Genomic DNA, 25954 nt, shown 5'->3' with positions numbered 1-25954 from the left:
CCTATTCTTTAAAGGTTAAAAAAAAAAAGGGAAGGGATTCAGCTATCATTTTTGCAAGTGCTTTTTACCCCTTAGGAAATGTTTGAGGCCAGAAATGTTGGGTATTTTTAGGGCACCAGCCCTCTGGGATTATCTCACTATTGGGATTTTCCCCTACTGTGCTCCTCTTCTCATTGCCCTCTCCTCTCAGGCTGATTTTCTTTCAGCCTCTGGCACTTGGCATATGCATACTCAAACTCTGCTAGTCGGTTTGTATCCCATTGAGGTTCTAGTACTTCCAAGGAGTCATTTCTGACCACCTCATTTTCTCCTTCCTTTTAAGTTGTTATAGTAGTTTTCTGCTCTTGTGTATGAAGTTTTTAACTCTAGGCTGCAAAACACTTGTATCTTTGTCTGGAGTGGAGGGTGCCCTAAAGCAAAAACCTTCTTGTTTTTCTTTTTAACCACCAAGTTGTCTTTTATTTTATTTTATTTTTTTTAAAGATTTTATTTATTTATTTGACAGATAGAGATCACAAGTAGGCAGAAAGGCAGGCAGAGAGAGAGAGAGGAGGAAGCAGGCTCCCTGCTGAGCAGAGAGCCCGATATGGGGCTCGATCCCAGGACCCTGGGATCATGACCTGAGCCGAAGGCAGAGGCTTTAACCCACTGAGCCACCCAGGCGCCCCCAAATTGTCTTTTATATGTAGAGTGAGCATTGAGAAGGGTTTTCTGACTAACAACACAAAATCTTTCTCATCACAAGCCCAGAGTTAGACCTCTGATGAACTCTGCCCTTCAAAAATCAGTTGCAACCATAAGAGACTCTTACCTATAAAGAACAAACTGAGGGTTACTGGAGGGGGAGGTGGATGGGAGATAGGTACTAAGGAGGGCACATCTTGTGATGAACACTGGGTGTTATATGTAAGTGATGAATCACTAAATTCAATTCCTAAAACTAACATTACACTATTTGTTAACTAACTAGAATTTAAATAAAAGCTTGAAGTATGAAAAAAAAATCAGTTGTAAAACTGGAACTGGATAGATGGCATAAATTTCACCATGGAAAAATGCATTTAAAAGAGATCAACTTTGCTTTTAATTGGCTTAATCAGGATTCTTTGTGTTGAACAAGGTAGACACCTTCCTTAACATGGATTAACCATAAAAGAGTTATTTGACTCCTATAACTGAGAAGGAAGACAGGCCTGGCTTCAGGCAGAGCCTTAGTCTAGTGTCACCAAAACCAGTTTCTTTTCCTTTGCTCTGATACTACGGATTCACCTTTGTTGTTGTGGTCTGTATTGTTATCTGTTGCTGCTGGAACAAAGTACCATAGAGTTAGTGTCTTAAAACAAAGCATATTTATTATTTTATAGTTCTGGAGGGCAGAATTTGGTAAATGGGTATTCTGTTGCAGTCAAGGAGTCTGCATTCCTCCTGGAGACTCCAGGGAAGAATCCACTTCTTGCCTTTTCCAGTTTCTAGAGGCTTCTAGACCACTTCCAACAATGGCATCACACCTCCCTCTCTAACTCTGACTCTGCTTCCCCTTTCCATTTTTAAGGACTCTTGTGATTATAATGGGTCCACCATGGTAATCCAGGATAGTATCTTCATCTCAAAATCCTTAACTTTATCACATCACAAAGTCCCTTTTGCCACTTAAGATAACATAGTCACAGGATTCTAGGGATTAGGATGTGGGCATCTTTAGGGCCATTATTTACCTATCACAGTCTTCGCTTTAGCCCCAAAGGATTCATAGTCATCTCCATGCAGATTATATTAACCCCTACCCAGGATCCCCCACCCACCCAATTTTTAATTCAATACATCATCAACTCAGAGTCCAAAATCTCATCTAAATATCATCAGCTCATAGGTCTCAAATCTAATAAACCAGTTCTGGGTCAGAGTCTTGAGTATGATCCTGATATGGGGAAAGCTCTCTTTACCTGTGAAACCAGCAAGCAAGTTGTCTGTTTCAAAATTCAGTGGAGCCATAGGCATAGGAAACTGCCTGTAGACATTCCTGTTTAAAAGGGAGAAAGTGGAAGAAAAAAAGGAGTTATTAGTCCCAGCAATTCTGAAATCCAGCTAGGCAAGTATCATTAGTTTTCAGGGCCCGGGAATAAGTATTTGTTGTTTGCGGTTCCATCCTCCAGGCCCATTGTTCTGCCCTCTAGGTTCATATCTCTGCCCTTGGGATTATCCTTACTTCTTTTCATGAAGGGTGGGCCATCTTTGCAGCTGAGTATTCTTTTTTTTTTTTTTTTTTTAATTTAATCATTTTGAGGGTGAGGGACAGAGACAGAGAAAATACAAGCAGGAGGAGAGGCAGAGGGAGAGGGAGAAGCAGACTCCCCACTGAGCTGTGAGCCTGAGGTAGGTCTCTATTCCAGGACCCTGAGATCATGACCTGAGCCAAGGTAGATGCTTAATCATCTGAGAAACCCAGGCAGTTGAGTATCTGCAGTTGAGTATCCTTGATGGCCTGTTTTCTAGCACTATATAGGGGTTTAGGAGTCTGAGCCTTTTTCACTTTGTCTTTTCTCTGTCCCTTTCGGTCCAACCTGGAAGTTTCCCCTCTTACAATGTTCTCAGAAGCCTTGTTGGTCGCCCATATATGTCTTGAGGATTTCACTCCATTGGATAAAAGGTCCCTTTGCAGATCTTTTCTGGATAGTCCCTTTGTCACTCCTGCCTTCTGCTGAAATAGCTGACAGGATCCGTGAGTCACGTGCTTAGTCACCTCAGAGAGCCTTGCATGTGTCTGACTATTCTGACCTTTCGATCCTTCTGAGGCATGAGCAATAGGTTGTCCAGTCACACCCTTAGCTTTCTCTCCAGAACATACTCTCTTGATAAACAATTTCTTAATTTCAGTGTCTCTTCAATCCAGATTAACTGAGAATTTCCCAAGTCTACAAGTCCCTTTTCTTTTTACTTAATGGTTCTCCCCTCAACCTCTCTCTTACCATAAGCATCAAAGAGAAATCAGGTCCTATGTTAAGGATTTTTGAAATCTCTTCAGTTAATATCCAAATTCATCACCTAACTGTAGGACACAACTATGCCGATTATTCTGCCATTATAAATCAAGGGTGCTCATTCCTCTCGTTTCCAATACCACATTCCTCATTTCCTTCTGACCCTCACCAACAGCCCCACTAGGGTCCATATTTCTACCAACAGACTCTTCGAGGCAGTTGAAAATACTTTACTCTCACACGACTTAAAATTCTTCCAGCCTCTACCCATTACTCAATTCCAGTGCCACTTGCACATTTTTAAGTTTTTTTCTTTTTTCTTTTTCCTTTTCTTTCTTTCTTTTTTTTTTAAGCAGTATCTCACTTCATGGGAACAAAATCTGTATTAGCTTCCCATTACTCCAAAATGAACTGTAGCAACTTTAGTGTCTTAAAACAATACAAATATATTACCTTATACTTATGGAGGTCAATCTAGAGATTAGGATATGGGCATCTTTGGAGGGAAGGGAAGGGAAATTATTCTGCCTACCACAGGTTTTTCATAGGGGTCTGATGGAAGCGCCAAGATTTCTCCTCTGTTAGCACCTTCTGTAAAGCTCATATGCTTCCACAACTCAGAGGGAAAGAGGTTTCTCCTGGCAGTATCCTTACGAGAGTCAGAAAGCTTCTCATTTCAAGAAGCCTAGAAAATATCTCCTTTGATCTGATTAGCTGACAGACTCAGCTCTGACTTCGTCACCATAATCAGAAAAATAGGTTATTTTGCATGACTGAAGGGACTCAGGGTCCTTCACAGACTCTGCAGTTGAAAATGTAGAAGAGGATTTCCTTCAGCACCTGTTACCAAAAGAAGGAAGAATGGATTTTGAGGGGAAAAAATGTCAATTAAAATACATCCTTTCATCCCAAGACTGTAAATTAGTGAAGGGCAATGACCATATTACTCTTACAGTTGTATATTCCATATAGATATTACATAGCTCAAATGTCTAATACAATAATTAGCATTCTTAAATAACTGACAAAATGATAAATTATTACATGGCCGTGTTCACATGATTGAAGCATAGTCAAATTCATAGCTTAACATGTATCATTCGATGAGATGTTAGTGTTTTTGCAAATATATTTCTGAAACATGTTATAGAAAATATATTTTAAAGTTACATTATGATATTAGGAGAAGGATAGAAATTGATTAAGACAATTTTCTGAATTAAGGTAGGAAAAGAAATATAGTTCCATCATGAGGATCTTTCTTCTTCTTCTTCTTTTTTTTTTTTTTTTAAAGATTATTTATTTATTTATTTATTTGACAGACAGAGATCACAAATAGGCAGAGAGGCAGGCACAGAGAGAGGAAGGGAAGCAGGCTCTCCTCTGTGCAGAAAGCCTGATGCAGGGCTTGATCTCAGGATCCTGAGACCATGACCTGAGCAGAAGGCATAGGCCTTAACCCACTGAGCCACCCAGGAGCCCCCATAATGAGGATCTTAAAAAGAATTATAAATCTTGAATTTAACTCATCCTCCTGGGCTAATCTCAGAAAATCAATGTTCCTAATGTTTTCCTCCCCAAACATGCACATATGCACATAATTTAGGGTCCTTGTGGTTTGAAGAAATGTAAATATTGATTAATTTGCCTTCAGAACTAAAAAGTGTGTCTGGGTTTCTGTGTGTTTTATTAGCAGATTAAGCTCCAGATGGGGACCCAAAGCACCAAATGTCATAAAGACCATGTGAAGAGGATTAATCATATTAACCTATTTTTCTGTGGCTTCCATTTCTTTCCTCTTCCTGTTTGAACTTCTGGTCTCCTTTCTTCCTGATAAGGAACCTGGATGGGAAGTGGGTCTAATACCTCTGAGAGGAGTAATGAGGAGGTGTTGTGTCTCTCAAGTAGAAAGCACCATGCTGTGAATCAGAGGATATTGAAGTGTTTATAAGAGGAGACTCTGGAATCATCTTTTTAAGGAGAAGGAGGACATACTGAGAAAGCAGGTACAAGCAACTGTCAGAGGCTAGTTGTGGAACCAAATGAGTATCTAAGAGGAAGAGAAGCTGATGATCTTTTTAGAGGCTCATTGGTTCATGGACAAGATGGCTTGGACTACTCAGGGTAATAGAGTCAAGGATGGTAGCTAAGAGCAACTTAATCACTAGTCATACTGAATTAGACTGAGCAATGTCCATTTAAAGGAATTTGAACAGCAGTAACCATCTTTGCTTCCCACCCTCCTTTTACTGATGAGGACAAAGAGGACCGGATGACTCTCTCAGGAAGAAATTGCAACTCTTGCCTCATTCCATACTTTCTAATCCAGTGGTTCTTTCTATCATTTTGGTAGGGGACATGCTTAGATTATTTTTGTGCATCTAATGAAAGCTAAAGATTCCCTCCCTGGTGTGTGTGGGGGGGAAGAATATGTACAGAGTAGTCGATCATTTTTTTTTTTTTTAATAAAATTTTGGGACATTCATGAACTCCCTGAATTTTGCCAGCATGGGACTCACAGGAAGATTTATGGACCCAGTAAATGGTCCTTCTTCTAAACCCGGATCCTGCACCTCCAAAGACCTCATCTACTGATAAGGGAAGCTTTTGAGTGTTTTGAGAAATTTGGGGGTCACCGAGAGTTCCAGTGAGGGGTCAAGAAATTCTGCAGCTGAACAGCTCCTTAGAAGAACTTTCACCAGAGTGGTATTTCTATCATCATCCTTCCTGGCCAAATTCATTCATTTGTAAGTTCACTTATTCAGCAAGAACATATTAGTGTGTGTGGTATTATTCATGCTATGCCCGATCCATGGGGAGCACAAAAATGAATGACATACAATCTCTCCTCTCAAAGGAGCTTGAGGTCCTGCAACGGAGATGATACATGCAAAGAAAGTTAGCTTAAAACAATTTCCTGAGAGGGCTTTACTGTTCACTTTCTCTAATAGAACACCCCCTCATTAGGTGGGCCATCATTATTTATCATTATTTTTAAAATTATCCATTTATGCCTCTCTTTTAACTGATCACAAACCCCTTGAGGACAGAGACGGAGTCTTATTAAATCTCAAATCTGTATTTCATGGGAGTTAATAGGGCACCTGGAACATGGTAATGCTTTAAAAATTGTTGAGTAGAACGCTGAAATGTGTTTGGAGAACCCAGACTAAATAAGATGCCTGACAAAAAGAGGACCCTGGCTGTTCTGTCAGGAAATAGTGATCTGGCACTTGTCCTGTGTGTTTCTGGACCTTAGTTTCCCATCTGTCCTGGAAGGGAATTGGAGTAGGTGATTCTTTCCAATGAAAAATTCTGTTTTAAATGTCGCTGAAAGGAGAGAAGGAAGTAAATGCCCTGGCCATCTGACGCAGTTTAAACACTTGCCTTGGCTTTATGGTCAAATAACAATGATTTCCCAAAGGTTGAATGTCAAAAGGGGTAGCTGAAAAACCCCAGACGCTCAGAACATTCCCTGGCTCCATTGACAAAAGTGACTTCCCACGCTTTGCCCACAGAGGGCATCCCTGCTCATTGAGATGTAGACCGGGCTCAGACAGCTGCTGAAAGCCTCCTCCGACCGCTCTTTTTTCCCTCCGCCGTCATCTCTCTGCCCCCACCCCCTTCCCGTGGAATCTTCGCCTGATCCAGTTCGTTTCCCTCCGGTCTCCGCATTTTCCCTTCCAGCCCTCCACTTCTCTGGATCAATGGATAGTACAGCTCCAACTCCCAGCTCGCACACCGCTGGCGGACACCCCAGTAACAAGTGAGAGCGCTCCACCCCGCAGACCCCTGCCTCTCCTTCCTCGGTCCCTTTGGCTCTTGGAGGAAAAACGAACAGCATCCCCAGCTCTCATGCGGATTTTGCTTTTTCAACTTTACCCAGCCTCGGACGGGGAACCAGCCTCAACCTTTTAATGCACAGCCCCACCACGGGATTGCTTTCTGTCTCCTCTTGGTCACTTCTGGATATTCTCTTTATTGATGACTCCGGAGCCCCGCGGAGAGCTGTCTTCCCTCTTCTGACTCCCTCTGTCTCCTTGAGTTAGTTTTCTGAGGTTTTCCCGGGAGCTCGGCATCTCTTGGACCGAATGGAACTTTTTGCTGCCTCCTTTGGCTGCTGATTCTGTCAGTGGACGAGGAAAGAGGCACAAGAAGCGCAGGGGAGGTGGAGAAAGAGGTGGAGGAAGAGGACGAGGAGGAGGAGGAGGAAGCCAAAGGGGCTCGGCGCGTGTGTGTGCATGTGTGCATGCGTGTGTGAGTGCATGTGTGTGAGTGCCGCCGCTGCCCAGGACCTCCGGCCCCGAAGGTGTTGGCTGAAATATGGAGAATAGTCTTGGATGTGTTTGGGTACCCAAGCTGGCTTTTGTACTCTTCGGAGCTACCCTGCTTAGCGCACATCTTCAAGTCACCGGTAAGAGGTTCTTTCCTTTATTCTCCTCTCACCCACTCCCATAGTTACCCCCTTTTCCTTCTAATTTCATCTGGGGAGTATTACCATTGGGGTATGGGAAGAAAAAGCAAGATGACCGAGCTAGCTCTGCTCCCCCTTTCCTCCCTGATGATAAAAGACTGGAAGACTCCCCCCCCCCCCCCCCCCCCCCCGCCGGGGTGGAGAATGTTGGCAATTGGGGAGAGGGGTGCCTCTTTGCTCTTTTAAATCTAGTGCTTGCATCTTTCATTTTGCAAATACTTGAGTTGGTTTGAAGAGCTCACTGACTGGGGCAGGGAGGAGGCAGGTGATGGGGATGTCGTTGTAAGGAATTGGGTTGGATCCTTAAAGCCTTGGAAACCTACTGAGAAGGGGAATTGGGGCAACAGGACCGAGTAGGGAGGTCATTCATGGGGTGCTTTGGGGAAGTCTGTGCAGAATGTAAGTAGTAGGACTGAGTCGTTTGTATGTGCTTATGTGCGTCTCAGGTTTGGATTTTTAGCCCTGATGATTGAGAACCAAGAAAGGGACAGCTAACATGTTTGGGTACTTTGGGGGAGAGGATGGTGGTGCCCAAAGAAGCACAGAGTTGCCAGGAGGAAAGAGGCATGTTTTATTTTATTATATTTTATTGTATTTTATGCAGTTAGCAAGCTAAGCCTCCATATATCTCCAGGATACTTCCAAACTCCGAATAATTGATATTCCGGGGAACCAGCTCCCTGGCCCTGACATTTGGCAAGCGCAGTTTCTAATTAAAAATGTCAAAACTGGGATTGGATTGGGTTATAGCAGGAGAAAGGAATCTAAGGGATGCTCAGGGCTGCTGCAGTCTCCTAATACGGAGCTGGGGGTTTTCACGGGCAAAAGAAGGGAAAAAAAAAAAATGACTTACTATAACATCCATTCATTTTGCTGGGCCTCACCACAAGTGTAGGTAGGCACTGGGATACAGGGGGCGGACCTGGCAAGGAAGGAGAGGAAAGCAGCCGACTGAGCATTCAAATCCCTTTGGAAACTACCTTTTCCCTTTTCTTTATCCGAAAGGAGAGGAGGGAGCCTCCGGCAGGGGCCGAGCGTTGGTTAAGAGCCCTCAACCCACGCCTTAGAAATTAACAGGGAATGGAATGTGAATCACAGCAAAGCGCCCTGCCGCCCCGGAGCCCGCAGCCCCAGCTTTCTTCTTCCCGCTAAGTGCTGCAGGGTCCAGGGTTGCGAACCCGGTCGAGAATGCGCCTCTCCCGGTGGCTAGGGACTCAGTCAAGCACGGGGCCAGCGGAAGGCTCCCCAAATCCTGGCATCGCGGAATCTGCGCATCCACACCAACGGGACTCCTCAGCTTCCTTTGGCCTGACAGAGCGAGCTGAGCGAGAGAGTGAGGGGTGTGTATGTGTGTGTGTGCGTATGCGCGTGCCAGACAGATCGAGCTAGCGAGAGGGGTGTGTGTGTGTGTGTGTGTGTGTGTACGCGGGCCTGCTCACAGCCGCATCTGCGCTCCCGCTCCCTCCCTTTCTCCCTCTTGGCCGGTCCCCTCCTCCCCGGTTTCTCTCTCTCTCTTTCTCTCGGAGCTTTGTCCTCGGCAATTACTCCCTCTGAAGGTGGGGGTGGGGGGCATCCTCGCAGTAATGAATAGGTGTCTTTTTAAAATTCCCTCCTCACTAGACGCTAGAGGCGGCTTCGAGGAGGACCCTTCTCCACAGAAGACAGAGTTGCGCTCTTTCAGGCAGTTTTTGGGACACCCCCATGGAAGGGAGAGGGGAAGTTGAGAGGGGGCATCCTTCAATGCGTAGAAAGTCTACTAGGCTGGGCCTGAAGTACCTTGGCTGAAAATATTGCATTAGACAAAGGTGTGCAAAAATGGACAATGACGTTTTGTCAATTACACTGAAATATCGTAATACTGTTACCCAAGTGACTTTGGCCAACGGTGGGGATAAATAGGGATTTACATATGTTTTACTTATATCTAAATTAAATATTCCCTTCCCATTTATTTTTCTTATTTAGAGATCTGGGGCCATACAGTATTACTGCTTTATTTTAATTTCATCCTCCCTTCCACAGACAAATCTATGCTTGAAGAGGCAGACAAAAATATGCATATACAAAGGGATATGCCTGTGGATAGGCTTGTGGGTCTAAATCGTCACGCTTTTCTATACTTCTGAATCTATTGCTTGCTAATTGCAAATGAATTGTGACGCATTTTTGCAGAGGCCCTGAGAAAGTAGATGGTGCAATTTTGAGATATTGCTAATTCTCATCAGCCTGGTCTTTGCTCATTAATGTTTCTCCTGTTTTAGTAGCAATTTCTCCTCTTCAGGAACGTAGAAGGGAATTAATGCTGAAGAAAGCATGGTTCACACTATGAAAGGACCAGTAGGAGGTGCCCTTAAAAAGGCCAATGCCTAGTTTTCTGGTAGTGAAATTCCCATTCAGCAGGATGTTTCAAAGACTTTGTTGATTGGTAACAAAGGATTATGGAGACTAGCACAATAGCACTGGATATTTTCTCACTTCCTAGATAAACTCTGAAGCTGCTGTAGATTTTTATGAAATCATTGTGACATAACAAAGGGCATCTTGGAATAGTGTTGGGGTAAGACTAGATGGCAGCTTTTCAGTTGGCTTTTCTAGATGCCATCTCCTTATATATTTGACTTGAGTCACAAGCAAAAGTACTAAGTAGAGTCTCCAGACCTCCGACGAGATGAAAATTTTAGATGTTAGATGTTAATGAATGCAATAGCAGGTATACACATTCATTAATGAATTCTCTATATAGGACGCACCCCTTATAATCCTCCCCACCGTAGCAGATCAGACATCCCCTTCTGGATTTTTGTGTAGAGTGGAGCTTGGCAGTCCCTGTGGGTGCCCGGGAAGCCTGGGTGTCCACTCCTCTGCGAGTGTGGCAGTGTGACTCGCCAGCAACCTGTCACAGCATCCATTTCCCACACAGCAGCAGTTATCCTCTGAGTTATGAAGCATGTGAAACAGCCACCACGTGTGTTATATAGACTTAGTGCCTTTGCTTTAATGCTCTTAAAAGCTGGGCTGGCTTGAGCTGCTGATAGGCATTTTTTCTGGGGAGAGATTTATAACTTCTCAGTGTGTATGACTTACATTTATTCTCTGGGAAGTTAACCTCTCAGCAAACTTCCTTATTGTTTTCATTGAAGAGGAAGAACTTTAATCCTATCTAAATTCCTGAATGAAGCCCTGCTCAAAGTTTCTTCTGGAGGACGGGTATTTGCAGGCTGTAGAATGGTTTTCTCAGAGATGGGAAACTTGACAAGCGATATGAGGAAGTAACTTGTGGGTAGAAAAGGGATATTTTTATTTGTTTTTGGAGACTGAAGGGATGGCACCACTAGAGGAATCCTAGCACTCTATCCTCAAAAGCAATCTTTTCTGAGGGGAAATGTTTTTTTTCCTCTCTGGCTTGAATCTCTACTTTCCTACATCCAATCATCTAAGATTCTTCCAATGCATGTGATTTGTTCCTGGAATGTTTTCTGCTGCACACAGTGGGGTCATGTAGGACCATCTCCCTCCTTTAGAGACCAGCCCTGATTTAAATCTTGACTTCTCAGCCAGACTACTTGTTCATCTTTAGGTGATGCCACATGTTTACAGGCAGTGCTGAAGTTTCCACACAGTATCTCTCTTTCCATGGAAGAGATTATATTTTGGGCCCTAAGATTATATTTTGAAGGAAATATTCTTTGGAGAATTTTTGCCGCCCTAAACTTTGCATGTAAATCTTCCTCCTCCGGCTCCTACCAGACAGGATAACTCTAATAGAAATGAGAATAGTTGTTTTTGGCTTTCTCTTCAATGAAAACACAATCATAATCATATAAAAAAAGGGGATTTCCACCTCCACATGCCACCTTTCCAAATGTGTGACATTGGGCTGAATTCACATAATACCAGTTACATAAAGACACTTCTGGAAACCATCATGATTTCACTAGTGCGTGAGCTTTTCCTTCCTGGCTATAGATCCTCCCACTTTCTTTGGGTATGACCTGTATCGCTCTCAGGAACTTGCATCAAGTTAGGAACATATCGCTCTGTTTTGGTGTTTCCTACACAACAAGAGATAGAATGATACATTAAAAAAAAAAAAAAAGATTTTATTTATTCATTTGACAGAGATCACAAGAGGACAGAGAGGCAGGCAGAGAGAGAGAGGGAGAGAGAGAGGAGGAAGCAGGCTCCCTGCAGAGCAGAGAGCCGGATGTGGGACTCCATCCCAGGACTCTGGGATCAGAGGCTTTAACCCACTGAGCCACTCAGACGCCCCAGAATGATACATTTTTAATGAATTAATCTACCTCAGATGATAATCTCTTAGATGAGCTGTATACCTAAATCTCAGGAAGTCTTAGTTTGCCTATGTAAGGAGAATAACACCCACTGAGGATTCCTTGATAAATTAACTGAAAATAAAAAGTCACTGGGTTCTGGAGACATACTGTGATCCCTAAAGTGGAGTGATAAACACCACGTACATTGACAGCTCACAAAATGTGAATGTGGCAAATTGTTTTTTTCATTTTGATGCTTCAGAGGAGGATTGAAGAGTTTCATGAATTGTCACAACAGTTATACCTTGAGTCATAGGCTGGGATCACTCTAACTCTTGACTAAAACACACTGAATGGGGGCACCTGGGTGGCTCAGTGGGTTAAAGCCTATGATCCCAGGGTCCTGGGATTGAGCCCTGCATCGGGCTCTCTGCTCAGTGGGGAGCCTGCTTCCTCCTCTCTCTCTCTCTGCCTGCCTCTCCGCCTACATGTGATCTCTCTCTCTGTCAAATAAAAACAAAAAAACAAAAAAACAAAAAACACTGAATGGAGTACCCACGTGCTGCCCAGCACATGGCTCTGTAGTTGAGAGTGGCCTGCTGACTTCTCTCCAGCCAGCCTTGAAGAGTCACAGCTCTCGTCTTTAAACCGTATGGCATCAGTCCTGCCTCTCCTGATGCAGCCCAGGAAAGGCTTTGTCACCGTGAATCCTGGCCCCTGGCTCATAGGCACTCTGTTTAAAATGCTGTATTATACTTTGCATGGTCATGGGGATTTGTCTTAAAAATGAATTTTTAGAATTTTCATGAGTGTTTCTTTTAGTGGAGAGTGAAGTTGTACTCTGAAGACAGCTGAGTAGTGCTCTTAACACAGGAAACTCTGACTAGTGGCCTCTCAGCTAGTATTATTGAAGTTCTAGAGCTCATCAACATTAAGGAGATATAGGAGTGCGTACTAGAGGCTAGTAAGCGATGCCAACCCAGACATGCTGTTGTTTTCAGGAAGCTGTTATTGGGTTGGAATAATATAAGTTTAATTTTCTTCCAAGTTACTACTTATCAGAGGTCAAAGCATCTCTTAGTAGTAGTATAATATTTGTAGCATGGCAATGACCCATCTTTTTCTTCAAAACAAGACCTCAAGTAAAGCAAATGCCAAACCTGTCGATAAGACAGGATGAACAATCCGGATTATTTTCCCTATAGACCATTAAAAAAATATGCAAGATAAAATTACGTGTTACATATGCCAGGTGGTTAATAGCAAAAAATAAAATGCAAATTTTTGTGCACCTTTATAATTGCAGCTCTCAGGTAAAATTACAGTACAATTTAGAACCACACTTTTGCTTCCTCCCACAGTGGAGTTATTGATTCCTTATCTTATATTTCTCTAGCTTAGCCCCGTACTAACACGCAGAAATATAGGTCAGCTGATTGATGATCAAAATTACTATAGTGCTTTAAAGTTCTTTGACAAATTTTAGCCCGAGGTTAACAAAGCAGCCCCCTTTCACTCAACTGTTCAGCAAATATATTTTCCTTAGTAGTTTAGAAATGCCTGAACTCTGTCTGGTGGTATGGTTTAGAAATATGTAGTAATGCGTATAGTTGAGTATTCCTTTTTTTCCCCACTATTGATGTTGATTTGCCAATGGTAATGCTAGTACGTGCTGCTTTTTGTAAATAGCTTCAACCAACCATATTACTCACAGCTTTCATTTCTTGGGGGGAAAATTCAACCAGAAAACACACAAATCATTTCATATTTATTGATCATATTTTTAGAGTCTATTATTATGACATGTCTTGGGTGGGAAAATTTCTCTTCTTTGCTAAATTCCCTAAGCCCAGTGCCTATAACTCATGTCTTATTTTCATGATGTACTTTAGTTTAATTTCACAGATCCAAGTTCTGTGACTTCTTGCTTGCTCGTTCATCTCACAGTTTCCAGGGAGGAGGCTTCTTTATATCACTTGTGATTCTTACGATGGGATTTCTTCAGCATAATGCTTCAGGGGTATGTGTTACAATTTGGGGGTTTTGCCTTTGTCCTTTGCTCATCCTTTAAAGCTTGGTTTTTGCTAGAAGTCTACTCTTGAGAGTATGTAGGACAAAAATATTCCACTGAATTAATCTTTATGATGCGGTCTAATGAAAATACCAACTCATTCATGCATTTTGACCTAACAGGGCTAATGATGCCAGCATTATTCTAGCATCAAAAATATTCTTGAATATCTTTGACATTTTTATAAGAGAACAAAGGAGTTAAACAGTTAATATAAATGTTATCTACTCATATCAGTTTTCTCAGTAACAGAAATTCGTGGTTAAATGGGAACATTTTTAGATTTCCTTATTTTTCCAAGGTCTTTATTAACTCACTTAGCTGTGTTTTAAGAATGTTAGGATATAATATAACCTTTCTTTAATAGATCCAAGTTATCACTGTGGCTCCGTTATTATGTTATCTGATATTATAGCCATGAATTCTGAAGATATTACATCATGCAGAGCTGTTTATTTTTCCATCAAGTGGCCATGGGTTGCTGCTTTTCTTTTCTTCGTACTTTTATTCCTGATTTTATCTATTTGATTGGGTCCAGCTGGAACTTCTTCCTATTGTGATCAAAGTAGTCCTTTTCTTTTCTACTTTTGATTTTCTAAGAAATAAGGGACTCGGGTTTTTTTCTGCAGCTCTATCTAAAAGGAGATTCTAAATCAGGACCTGAGTCCTTCATTAGAGGAAAAAAGAGCTAATTGGTTTAATCTAATGGGTTTGTAATCATTTCTGAAATTCGTTATTACTTTGGATGTCATTTTTCTCCATGAAGCATGTTTTTCCTTATTATATGACGGTGTAGACTACATAACTTTTAGTTATGACATTATATGATTTTTTATGAACTACCCTATATATACAGTGCTTGCTAAAATTAATAATCTGTTGATGATCATGATAATAATTATAATGAAACAAATAACCCATGTACCCACCAGCAATTTTCTTAATTTTATGTTAATTAGCTTTTTGCCTTCTTTATAGTTTTGCTGCTTATGTATGCATCTTTAGTATATTACTTTGCTTTACTTGTCTTAACCATTATGAAATAAATGTATGCCTTCTTCTCTGATTTGCATTTTTACTAAACATTAAATATTTGAGATAAATATGAGGATTGAGGATGCATATTGCTGTATTTCAGACTCTTTTTTTGCTTTATAATATTCCATGTATTAATTAATCAGACTTGAATCTACCATTGATGGACTTTTAAGAAGTATTTTCCTTTAGCCAGCAATGATGTTATGAACGTTCTTATGCATGTCCCCAAAATCAAATTTGCCATCATGTCTAGGGTGCATATATAGGAGTGAAATTGTTGAGTCATAGAAAGGACATCTTTACTTTTTTGAGACAGTGACAAGTTTCATCTATTGAAACTCCCACCAAGAGCATAGGGAAGTCCCCTTTGCCCCATGGGAATTAGCATCTCACCGTGGTTTTAATTTGCATTTCCCTGATTGTTAATAAGGTGAACATTTTCTCCCCATACATTTAGTGCTCATTTATGATGTGAGCCAGATAATTCTATTATTCTGTTTCTCTAGCTGAACAACCGATTGCGTTGGAGGTATCGATATTATCAGTAGTTATTCTGCTTTTCCTACTAAGCAAACTTCTGCTTTTAGGCATAGATGTTATCAGTAGTCTCACTTTTAGGAAGTTGTTGTCTGATACTGTATCATGCTTATTTTCGTTTAGAGTTTCCTTAAACACCTTCCATATGGAAAACAGACACTTAGCCACTCTAAGATTATCTGTAGTAACTCTTGCCTTGTCAGTATCCTGCCTTATCCTGTTGATTTTGTCTTTGTAGCATATGACTTACAAGGAAGCAGGGTGCTGGGGTACCAGGCTTAATCTGGTAAATAATCCCCCAAATAGGATGAAACCTAAAGACAACCGAATCGCATAAGTAAAAGGGGAGATATGAAGACTTGGTTAAAAATCTTAGTCTGAACTTTTGAACTTGGGTATGTTTCCAGCACGGTAAAATACCTAGACCCAGGGTCACTGTTACATATATGACTGTGGGTTTCAAACATTACCCGTGCTTGCACACCTCCCAGTTTTTGTTTCGGTTCATAATTGTTTCACCTGTTCCCATGGGGAAGACTAATGAAGGGCCCCGGATGAAATAAAGCAATGGATATGCCAGCAGTGGCTTTGCTGGTGTGTTGCCTCTGTGTTGACTCATTAGAGACATGAACCAAGGCTGAGACATCTGAGCAAACCCTCTGGACCCAGAGTTCTCAATCCATTGTTTTCTCAGCCTCATGGGATCCCAGAAGAATATAAATTAGAAAATCTGCAAAGCCTTCCCTTTCATGTCTAACGTCTGGGCGAGACTGTTCCCTGCAGGACAATTTCTAGTTATTTTTTCTCTCTGGTTTGAGACAACTCCAGGGATGGTTTGTTCACTGTTTCCCTTGGGAAACTTTTCAGCAGCATATCAGTTCTTACTGTTAAAAATTTATTTTATACTTCACCCTTGATAGTCCTGTTCTAAATGTGTTTCCCTTTGCTCCTGTCACCCAGCTCCCTGACTCCTATTTTCCCTTTTTAGTGACATTCTGCCTCTTCTATGCAGAAGCATGTTAGGTAATTCTGGCCTCAAATCATTCTTGTTTTCCCTTCTTAGTCTTCACTTGATGAGACTATAAATACTTCATTTAGTCTTTCTCCATACTCCTCCAGAAGCTTAATCATGTTTACTTTTCTTACCTGAGCTCCCTCTAGTTTGTTTATATCTTTCTGGCCATCAAGGACCCCCAGTTTAATGTGCTTTTCTAAGTAGGCTCTCCAGAGTCATATATTAGAAACTACAGATTTAGCATAGTCTTTGACTTATTGTATAGTCATTCATGGGTACACATTGGCCTCTCTTCAAATCTGTGTTCTCGTCTTTTAGATAGGACTGTCAGTGCCTAATAAAATCACTGAGGTATCAAAGGATCAAGTAAGATCAAGAGGTTGATTCAAGATAATAGTTACTGAGCATTTGCTATGAGTTTCAGAGAATCAAATGAAAGTCTTAAATGTGTTTCTGCCCTCCAAGGGTTTATAACCAAATGAAGGTGACAGGCACAGCCATGGCTAAATAGAATATGGGGCAGAATGAAGTCCTCACTAAAAAAAGGAACACAAGCAAAGTGGGGGCAGACTCTGAAAAATATCAACTACAATATTTATGCATTATAGCATTAATATATTAACATATTAATATATTAATATTACCCAGATGGGCTGACAGAGCCAATTCATTCATTCAATTCATTCATCCTTGTATTTTTAGGTTGATTGGCTAAAACAAAACAAAAATAAAAGGAGGGAGGGTGAAAAGTTGTCAGTCATACTTATCCCAAGCTATAAGTATGCTAAGAATAAGAAACTGGAGGCATTCCTGGTAGATCAGACAACCTGTTGCTATAAATCCATCCCTAGACTTCTAAGACCCATTTTTTCCTTATTTATTGTGTGCCGGGCACTGTGCCAAGGCCTTATGGAGTTTTGAGCCTAGTGAATGGAAATGGTAATCACATAAATATGTTAATCCATAATTTTTAATGAGAAAAAGCATTGAAAAAAAAAAAACATGTAGAAGTTTGACTTAGACTGTGTATTAAAGAAGTTGTCCCTGAGAAAGTTGTGACCGACACCTGGAAAATGAGTTAACTTAATTAAAGAGGGGATGTTTGAGAGGGGTAGGGAAGAGAATGCTAGGTAAAAAAAAAAAAAGTGAGTGCAAAGACCCTGTGGTGGGAGAAGCATAGTTAAGTCAAGGAAGATCAGTGTATCGGAGGCCTGAAGAATTAAGCATTATGATGGCTCAGCTGAGGCTGGAGAGTACTTTCGGATCCTCTTTCTCATACTCAGTTTACTGTTTGAATGGACTGAAATTGAGTCCACAACAAAGACCTTCTTCCAATCTCAGCATGGTCATTTAAAAATTTAAGCAAACTACATAGGTAATCTTTGTCCTGATTTTCATATTAACTATCAAGTGTGAATTTATGAACCTATCCTTTGGGTCTAGAAATACCTTAGGGGGTTGTGTGGACATACCTAATGTGATAAAGGAAAGGAACTTCGAAAAGTATAAAAGACTAGCAAATGCAAATGATTATTAACAAGCATGTGTAACAGGCTACTCCCCCCTTCAAAAGCCATCACCGTGTAGAGGGAAACAGAGCTTCACCTTTTCTATACAAGTAGGATTGTCCTGGTGATGTTTCTTTTCACTGTGGCTGCCTTTGAAATGTGTGCCTGATCACTCTAAGTAAATTAAACAGAAAAACTGAAACTAAGATTTTTTTTTTCAGATTATGTTCCCAGTATGTTCACATACATTTTCTCTCCATTACTGTTTCTTAAAAACATGGATGAGTATTGTCTTAGCTTTAAGTTACAGCTCAGTTAGAAGTCACTGAGCTTGCAACAGTTCCCACCCCCTGCAGCCAAGTCCCGCAGCATCCTGAGTGTGGTGTTTGGTGTGATGAGAGGTAGTGCCGCCCGTGGAGGAAAGCTGCTAGCTAGTGGGCTTTGCCTTGGCTTCCTCTTCTGTGGAATGGAGACAAAACCAGTCTCTCTTTTCTAACTCTAAACTGGAGATAAACTCACTTCAACATTTAGATTAAAAAATAACTAGTCTAATCTCTACAATAAGTATTCCATAAATGCTATTTTTTTTTCCTTCTTATGGGCTAGATTTATGCTGGGATAATCTTTATAAATAGAAAATTTCCTAAGCATGGGCAGGTCATCCTAGAACCTTCCTCAATTTTATTATTGCAGTTGAAGAGATTTTGAAGACTTAGAAATAGAGATTCCAATAGTGGTTTCAAAAGCCAGTCCGTGCTTAGTTGAGGGCCCAGGGTTTAGCAGGCCATGGTCCCTGCCTTTGCTGCAGTTAGAAGCTAATAGGTTCTGCTGAGTTAGACCTGACACAGTGCAGTACTGCTCAAACCCGGCACCATATAACACACCTCCTGTGGATTCCTCATACAAATTAACCTCCTCCATTAACGCTTTCTGATTAACTACTTTCATTTCCCACAGACACATCGATTCTAGCCTCCACTTAGCATGAACTCTTGGAAGCGAGCACTCGTTTGGGTAACGTGTAGCGCTAGGTACAATTTGTCCCAAAGGTCTTCTCTCTGGAGGAGGGGCTCTCAGCTTGGCTGTGTATCAATGCCCAGCCCTCCCTCTTAGCAATGAACTTAGACTCTCTGAGATGAGGCCTGACATAGGAATAGTTATTAAATCCTCCCCAGGTGATTCCAAATTACAGCCAGGTTTGAGAACCAGTGTCTGCAGGCCTTGCTCTCTTCAAAGGGCCATCCAGGGACTGGCAGCCTTTGCAACTCCTGGAAGCTTTTTGGAAATGCAGAAATTTATGCCACACCCAGACTTACTGAATTAGAATTTCTGGTGACTGAGAAACAGGGCCCTGGGACACTAGGAAAGGATCCTTGCTCTATTTCCTTGTAAACAGCTGGTGAATGGGAAAAATGCTCCAGCCATACTGGGCTAGTTTTACTTAGTTTGAAGCCTCTTTGTAGAGCTTTGACTTCGGAAGCTGGTCTTGCAATGGCAAATGATGCCAACATCAAAGTCTTCTGGCTTTTGGTTTCGTGGCTAATATGTTTCTTGAAGGCCATGACATATTTCATTTTCCTTGAGATGAAAAGCCCTTGAAAATGGTCTGTAGGTATTCCATCTGCCTTTCCCCTTCTTTTCTCATTGATGCTCAAGATAAGAAGGCACATTTTAAAAGGGTCTGCTGGTTTTCATTCCATATTTGTCCCCCACCGCTGTCCCCTTTCCTCCTTAAAAATACTTAGGCCCAGGGAAGAGGCAGGCACTTGAAAGGGATGGGGGAGCCCAGGATGCTTTTTCAACCTCCCTCCTCCGCGTCTCAAGTCTGATGCTAAAAATGCATCCGTGCTCCATGTGAGACTGTGGCGGGGGGGGTGACCCCATGGTGAACCTCACCCTGTGATTGGGAACTGTCTTCAGGCCATGAAAAGACCCAAGTGCTCCTCTGCCTGGGCTTCTATGACAGGGGAAAGAGGGCAGAACTGAGGTTTTTGAAGAGGAAAGCTGTACAGGCAGAAAGCTCAGTGCAGGGTTTTGAAGCTCTTGCCCTGCACTGTTGGCAGACAGAAGAGCTTTAACCAGCGTGCTCCAAGTCAGACTGTACGAGAAGAGAAGACAACGTGGGGGCTCAGCTGTGCAGACGAGATCAATCTGAATGAAAATCACTAGTGTTCCTCCCGGTAAGAGAAGTTTCTGCTTAGCTCATGAACTGTAGGCCCTTTTCTGGTCCTGGTAGAGAATGAGTAGGGCTTTGTGAAAGGTTATGTAAGGCTGCTGGTTCTCTTCCCCCTGCCAGAGTAAAATTCTATTCATAGAGGGGTGACACAGTCTCTCGGGGGAAAAAAGAAATGCATTTCCTACCTTAGAGCTTAGGAGAGATAATTTAATCAGGCTTTAGGAAAGAATTAAGGAAGAGAGGGTGAACAAAATCATAGGCAGTAAGAGCGGGGGATGGGGAAAGAAATAGGACTGTGAGAGAGCATCACGGCCCTGGTCCTGGTTGCTGCAGCATTTATGGGGTGCCATTTGTTCCCGTCCTTCTGGGACTGAGCGGTTTCCCAGGAAACAGGACTTTCAGTGTTAACAAGAAGATGGACCCAGGTTAACTGGAATGGTTGGTCACCCTGAATTTTCCTATCTGGAGTAGGGATGGTCCTGGGGGACGTTTTGAAGGGCATTCAACAGTACAGTGGTAGTGTAGACATCATGCTGTTGGCCAGAAGAAGGAAGAATTGGGGAGTGGAACAAAAGGCATGTTAAGGGGAGCTGTTCCAACAGTCCAAAGAAGATGGGTGCCCATTTGGAGGTTTAGAAACAACTTGTACCCTGGCCCATTGTATTTGGCTTATCCAGACCTTACCTTCTAACTCTATACTAAAGTCAAAGTTGACGTCTAAAACTCAAGGTGTGTGTTTGTTTGTTTTGTTTTCTTTCAGCTAACTACCTGGCCAAAAAACAAACAAACAAATAAAAACCAAACAAAAAGCCCCCCATAAAACAAAAAGCAAACAAGAAACCTATCAAACCGCTTATTTTCATTATCAGGATATCTTTTAGACATGGTAGGATGATGTATTTATTGGTGAAATCATGTCTAAAACTTTTGTGTTTCATTGTGCTTGGTGCATATTGATCATTCAATAAATAGTCATTAATGAATTGGTTTCCATATAATGATTATTCTCAGGTTTGCAGGGAATCTGAAGTTACTCTTGCGCATAGGCCATAAAAAGTTTAGCTAAGGATGTTAAATTTTAGAATACTCTGCTTTTAATTCGAGAAATTTATTCTTTTCCTTTTCTCCTTCTTTTTGCTTGATTTTTTTTGACATGACACTATTACTTATTTTATTGACAACATTACAGATTCTTGTGAGAAAATCTAAAATCAAGGAAATCTTGCAAATATTAAAACGCTGACGTGTGTGTGGTATGATGTGATGAGTCTATGGAATTTGCTCTTATTAGGCCCCATTACTAATGCATTTGGGGCATTTGTCAACTCACATGTATGAAAATGGAACAGAAAAAAATAGGTGAATAATTATTTCCTGCATCATGTTCCCAGAGATAGACTCTGTGTTTTCCCTAAAAGAATCATTCCTGAGGATCGGGATGAGTCAAAGAGTTAAAATGCTATTTTTGTAGAAGTCAGTGGAAGCCAGGACAAGACAACAGAAATAAGAGAGTCACCCAGAATGAAAAGGTCAACACTTTGTGTGTTTCAGTGCATTAGTTAACCAGGAAAGGACCTCAGCATTTGTTTAAAATGGCCCTCTCATTGTACTGATGACCAAACAGGGTTCCAGAGAAGCTAACTGAGCCCCCGAATTTTAAATCCAAGAATGAGTGCCCTGAGACATTTCTGTACACATGGGATTGAATCTTAGCTCTGCCAAATTTAACTCTTTGACACTTACCAATCATATTTCAGAGTCCTCATCCTTAAAACTGGGAAACCCATTGCCATATGGGTTTTTAAATTTTATTTATTTTTTATTATTTTTAAATTAAGTTTTTTAATTTTAATTCCAGTGCAGTTAACATATGGTGTTATATTAGTTTCATATGTGCAACGCAGTAATTCAGCAATTCTGTTCTGCGTGGGTTTTATTTTTTTTTTTTAAACAAATTACCCTAAAGGATTAGCATAGTTCTTGAGAACAGTGTGAACTTTGTCGTTTCTGTGTTTATGCATTCATTCAACAGAGTGTTACTGAGATCATGCTTGGTTTACCCATTTGTTGGCTCTTGCGGTAGATGTAAGTAGCGTATGGCACACTGCCACTCTTCTTACAGAGAGAATGTTTGGGGAAATAAGATCTGGGCAGATTAAGTATGAAAAGAAAAGGAAAGGGAAGGGAAGGGAAGGAAAAGGAAAAGGAAAAGGAAAAGAGAAAAGATGATTAACCAAATGTATGAGGAGTGTAGATAGAGAGGACAGGAAGAGAAATACTTTAGAAAGACTTCATGAATGCAGTGGGATTGAGCCTGGTGTGCAAGCTAGTTAGAGAAGAAGAGAGGGTATTTCTATATGGACATTACTCTTTGCATATTCAGGCTCTAGGAGAAAAGAGGAAGGATGGTGAGCACTTCACTTCCAGGAGCTAGCCACCCCTTTGCCATAGGCTCCAGTTCTCATCACTAGCAATGGCTCCTTGACTAGTTTTTTCCCCAACAGATTTGTAATAGCCTAGGAGAAAAAGGGAGAGAAAAGTGACAAGGTCACCTGAGAAATATAGTTGTATTACTATATTAGAAATATAGTTGTAAAATTACATAAATAATGTAATTTTAGAATGAAGAGGTTTTGCCTGTAAGGCTTTACCTAATAATTTTAAGGAAGTCAGAAGGACAACTTGGTCAGGAGAGGATAGATGCCATCACACACTACATTTTGAATTTGAGATCTAGTGGCTGAAAAGCATATTTAGGCTCTGGAACTCCTAGAATAAGTCAGTGCTGGAAATCAGTGTTTTCATCTTTTTCTTTTCAGCACAGCTTTAAAACGTGTAGCAAACTTTGGTTCAGGATGCCAAACTCTCCTTTATTACTGACACGTAAAGGTTAGCTAGCCCATACAAGATTTTCTGTTTATTTAACAGTCAGAGGGCAAGTAGCCCAGCCCAGCATTTTTAGGTTAAAGAGTTCTTCTTTTGTTCTTTCTACCAAAATGCTCAGTTGTACAAGGTTATGATAATTGATCATTGCTGATGGTGTTTTATGTCTGACACTTATATTTTCTAGTGGCTTTCCTACTCATTATCTAAATTCATCTTTCACTACCTCTAAAATGTAGGCGAAATAGTCACACATGTTTTGTAAGTGAGGTTTGAAGACTTCTGATCCGTGATTTGTTTCAAGATCACACAGAAGTTACAGGTTCTGTAAGAAAAACCCAAGTGTCCTTACTGAATCTGTTACTCACTAGTACATATCTGACACCTTCCAAAAGCAAGAGAAAAACAAAAAAGCAAGGCATCCCATGTTTTTGTTTCTCAAAAGTGCATGTACTTAAAAAAAAAAAAAAAAAAAAAAAGACATCCAGCATCAAAATCTTGACTTTCAATAGCATTCTCCAATAAAAGGAACAAGAGTCACTTCCAGAAAGTAAGGAAGTTCTTTAAAAGAAATGCAAAACCTACAATGATGAAAAAAGTCAAAGGGACATGGGAAACAACTGAAAGCTGTCAAAGGCCAATGTTGAAACAATCTGAGAAACATGATAAATGAAGTAATTCTGGATTATTACCCCAAATACAAAGTAAACTCCCATGAGTCCATACTGCTATAAATAAATGATTGAATAGATAAATGGGAGAGCGTAGACAAATCTATGCTGAAGCATTCCAAAAAATTTATATAGATTATTCACCCTCAGGGAGGTGGAGAATAACCCCCACTCTTCCATGTGGGCTGTGAATAGCGACTTCTTCCAAAAAGTACAGTATGTGTGCAAGGAGGAGAAGGGCAGTAACTTGAGAGAAGAGAAACCTGACAAGCACTATGTCAGCCAGATGGTCAGAATCATCATCAATAATGATAAATCATGTAAATAGCATGTACCTCTGGTATGGGATGAAAAGGGCACTTCATCTCTGTGATTTTTTTACCCCCCAAACCCATAGCCCTACTCTAGTCATGAGAAAAACAGCAGACAAATCCTAGTTGAGAAGCATTCTACAAAATACCTAACCATTATTCTTCAAAACTATTGAGGCCACAAAAAAGAAGGATGGTCTGAAAAACTGTCATTGCGAGGAGAAGCCTAAGGAGATGTGATGATGAAATTTAATATTCTATCCTGCGTCAGATCCTGGAACAGAAAAATGACTTTAGGTAGAAACTCAAGACATCTAAATAAAGTATGAATTCAGCTAATAATAATATGTCGGTATTGATTCATTAATTTTAACAACTGTCATATCAATATTTTATTAATGGGGAAACTTGGTGTGAGGTAAATGGGAACTTTTTAAACTATCTGCACAAGTTTTCTATAAATCTGAAACCATTCTAAAAATTTTTATTAAATATTAAATGAATATCTTATTAATGAGATGCTAAGCAGAGTATTTAATCCCACTAAACCCATCTCTTCCTTTTAAAATAATGTCACTCTTGTATGGTTATCTGAGAATTAGAGATGATGTCTGTATAACCCTTAATATCTCTACATCTTTCTCAGGGTGTGATTGCATCCTTCACAGGTCTGTGTCTAAAAATGCAAATGTTCAGGGGTGCCTGGGTGGCTCAGTTGGTTAAGCAACTGCCTTCAGCTCAGGTCATGATCCTGGAGTCCCGGGATCGAGTCCCACATCAGGCTCCCAGCTCCCAGAAGAGTCTGCTTCTCCCTCTGACCTTCTCCTCACTCATGCTCTCTCTCACTGTCTCTCTCTCAAATAAATAAATAAAATATTTTTAAAAATGCAAATGTTCGGATCCCCCTCACACCACCTTAATCAGAGTCCCTGGGCAGCCCAGGAGGGACTAGGAAATAGGAATTTTGGCATGCCTTGTAGGTGATTCTTATATGCATTTAAGTTTGAAAACCACCGTACATTGCTGTATATTCTCTTTAAGCATTACTCATGGTAATTCTCTACTTACTGAGCCAGTGTTTGAGCTCAGGGTATGGTTTTGAGTCAGGTGGACTTGAGTTTAGATCTTTCCAAGTGGGAGAACTAGAACAAGACACTCTACCTCTCTGTGCCTTAGTTTGGGCAAATTAAGGATGAGAAGAAGGAAATGAGAAGAAACTTAAGATCCATGTTGACTTCCTTGAACAGCAATGCCATCGTGGGATAGTTCTTCTCTGGGATTTTTGTGATCGTGAGAAATTAAACCTCTGTTTGGCTTTGAACCACTGTAATGAGGTTTCTATCATGTGTGGCCACACTCAGTCCTAACTGCTGTGTGTTCCTAATATTGAGTTTTGTACTCCTCATCATAAAACAATGAGGAACTACTATTATGTCCTGTTATAAGTGACAAAAGTGAGACACAAAGAAGTTGGCTAATTTTTCAATGTCTCCATGATAGTCAATTTCAGACCTGTGATTCAAAACCTGTTTCAAAATACATGTTCTCAAATCCATGCTGTAATTCCTAGATAAATAGCACTTGCTATTATTTTTATATTGCTGTTATTTTATAATATTCACCTTTCCTCTCCAAATGGGCAGAATTTTCCTATGAGCCATTTATTATTTAGACACTCCTAGATTATTGAGTATCTAAATAAAAACTCAATTTTCTGTTAATCGTTTTCAAATGTCACAGTTTTCACTAACAAGTTATAAGACAGCTTCATGCACTTTAATTTCCTCTGAAAAGAAATTCACTGCCACCTTATAAAAGACTAACATTCAGACTACAGCTTTGGAATGCTAATGCCCTACCTTAACAACCAGGCTAAGCTCTGAAAGTCACATATGTGTTGTGATTTCTCTCCCATTGTCGTGTAAGGGAATTTCACATAGTTTTGATATATCGTATAAATTAGGCCAACAAAGTGCTGTGCTATGTCTTCATTAAAACAGGAGACGGTAATAATGCAA

At 40.8% G+C, this 25954-nt stretch overlaps 1 protein-coding gene across 2 annotated transcripts in view; it reads left to right on the top strand.

Moving 5' to 3' along the window:
* Positions 1–6581: 6581 nt before the first annotated feature.
* Positions 6582–25954, top strand: part of DCC (DCC netrin 1 receptor) — a 1110025-nt gene continuing 1090652 nt past the window's right edge. For both annotated transcript variants that reach the window (XM_032882476.1, XM_032882475.1), the window contains exon 1: positions 6582–7392. In XM_032882476.1, the coding sequence (XP_032738367.1) occupies positions 7302–7392 (91 nt within the window). In that variant the 5' untranslated portion in view covers positions 6582–7301. The remainder of the gene's footprint in view (positions 7393–25954) is intronic.

Source organism: Lontra canadensis, unplaced genomic scaffold (assembly GCF_010015895.1).
Source record: "Lontra canadensis isolate GAN:19392208 unplaced genomic scaffold, GSC_riverotter_1.0 scaffold82, whole genome shotgun sequence".
NCBI classification, from domain to species: domain Eukaryota; kingdom Metazoa; phylum Chordata; class Mammalia; order Carnivora; family Mustelidae; genus Lontra; species Lontra canadensis.
Note: the sequence above shows the minus strand (reverse complement) of the source record. Positions and strands in the feature narration are given on the sequence as shown.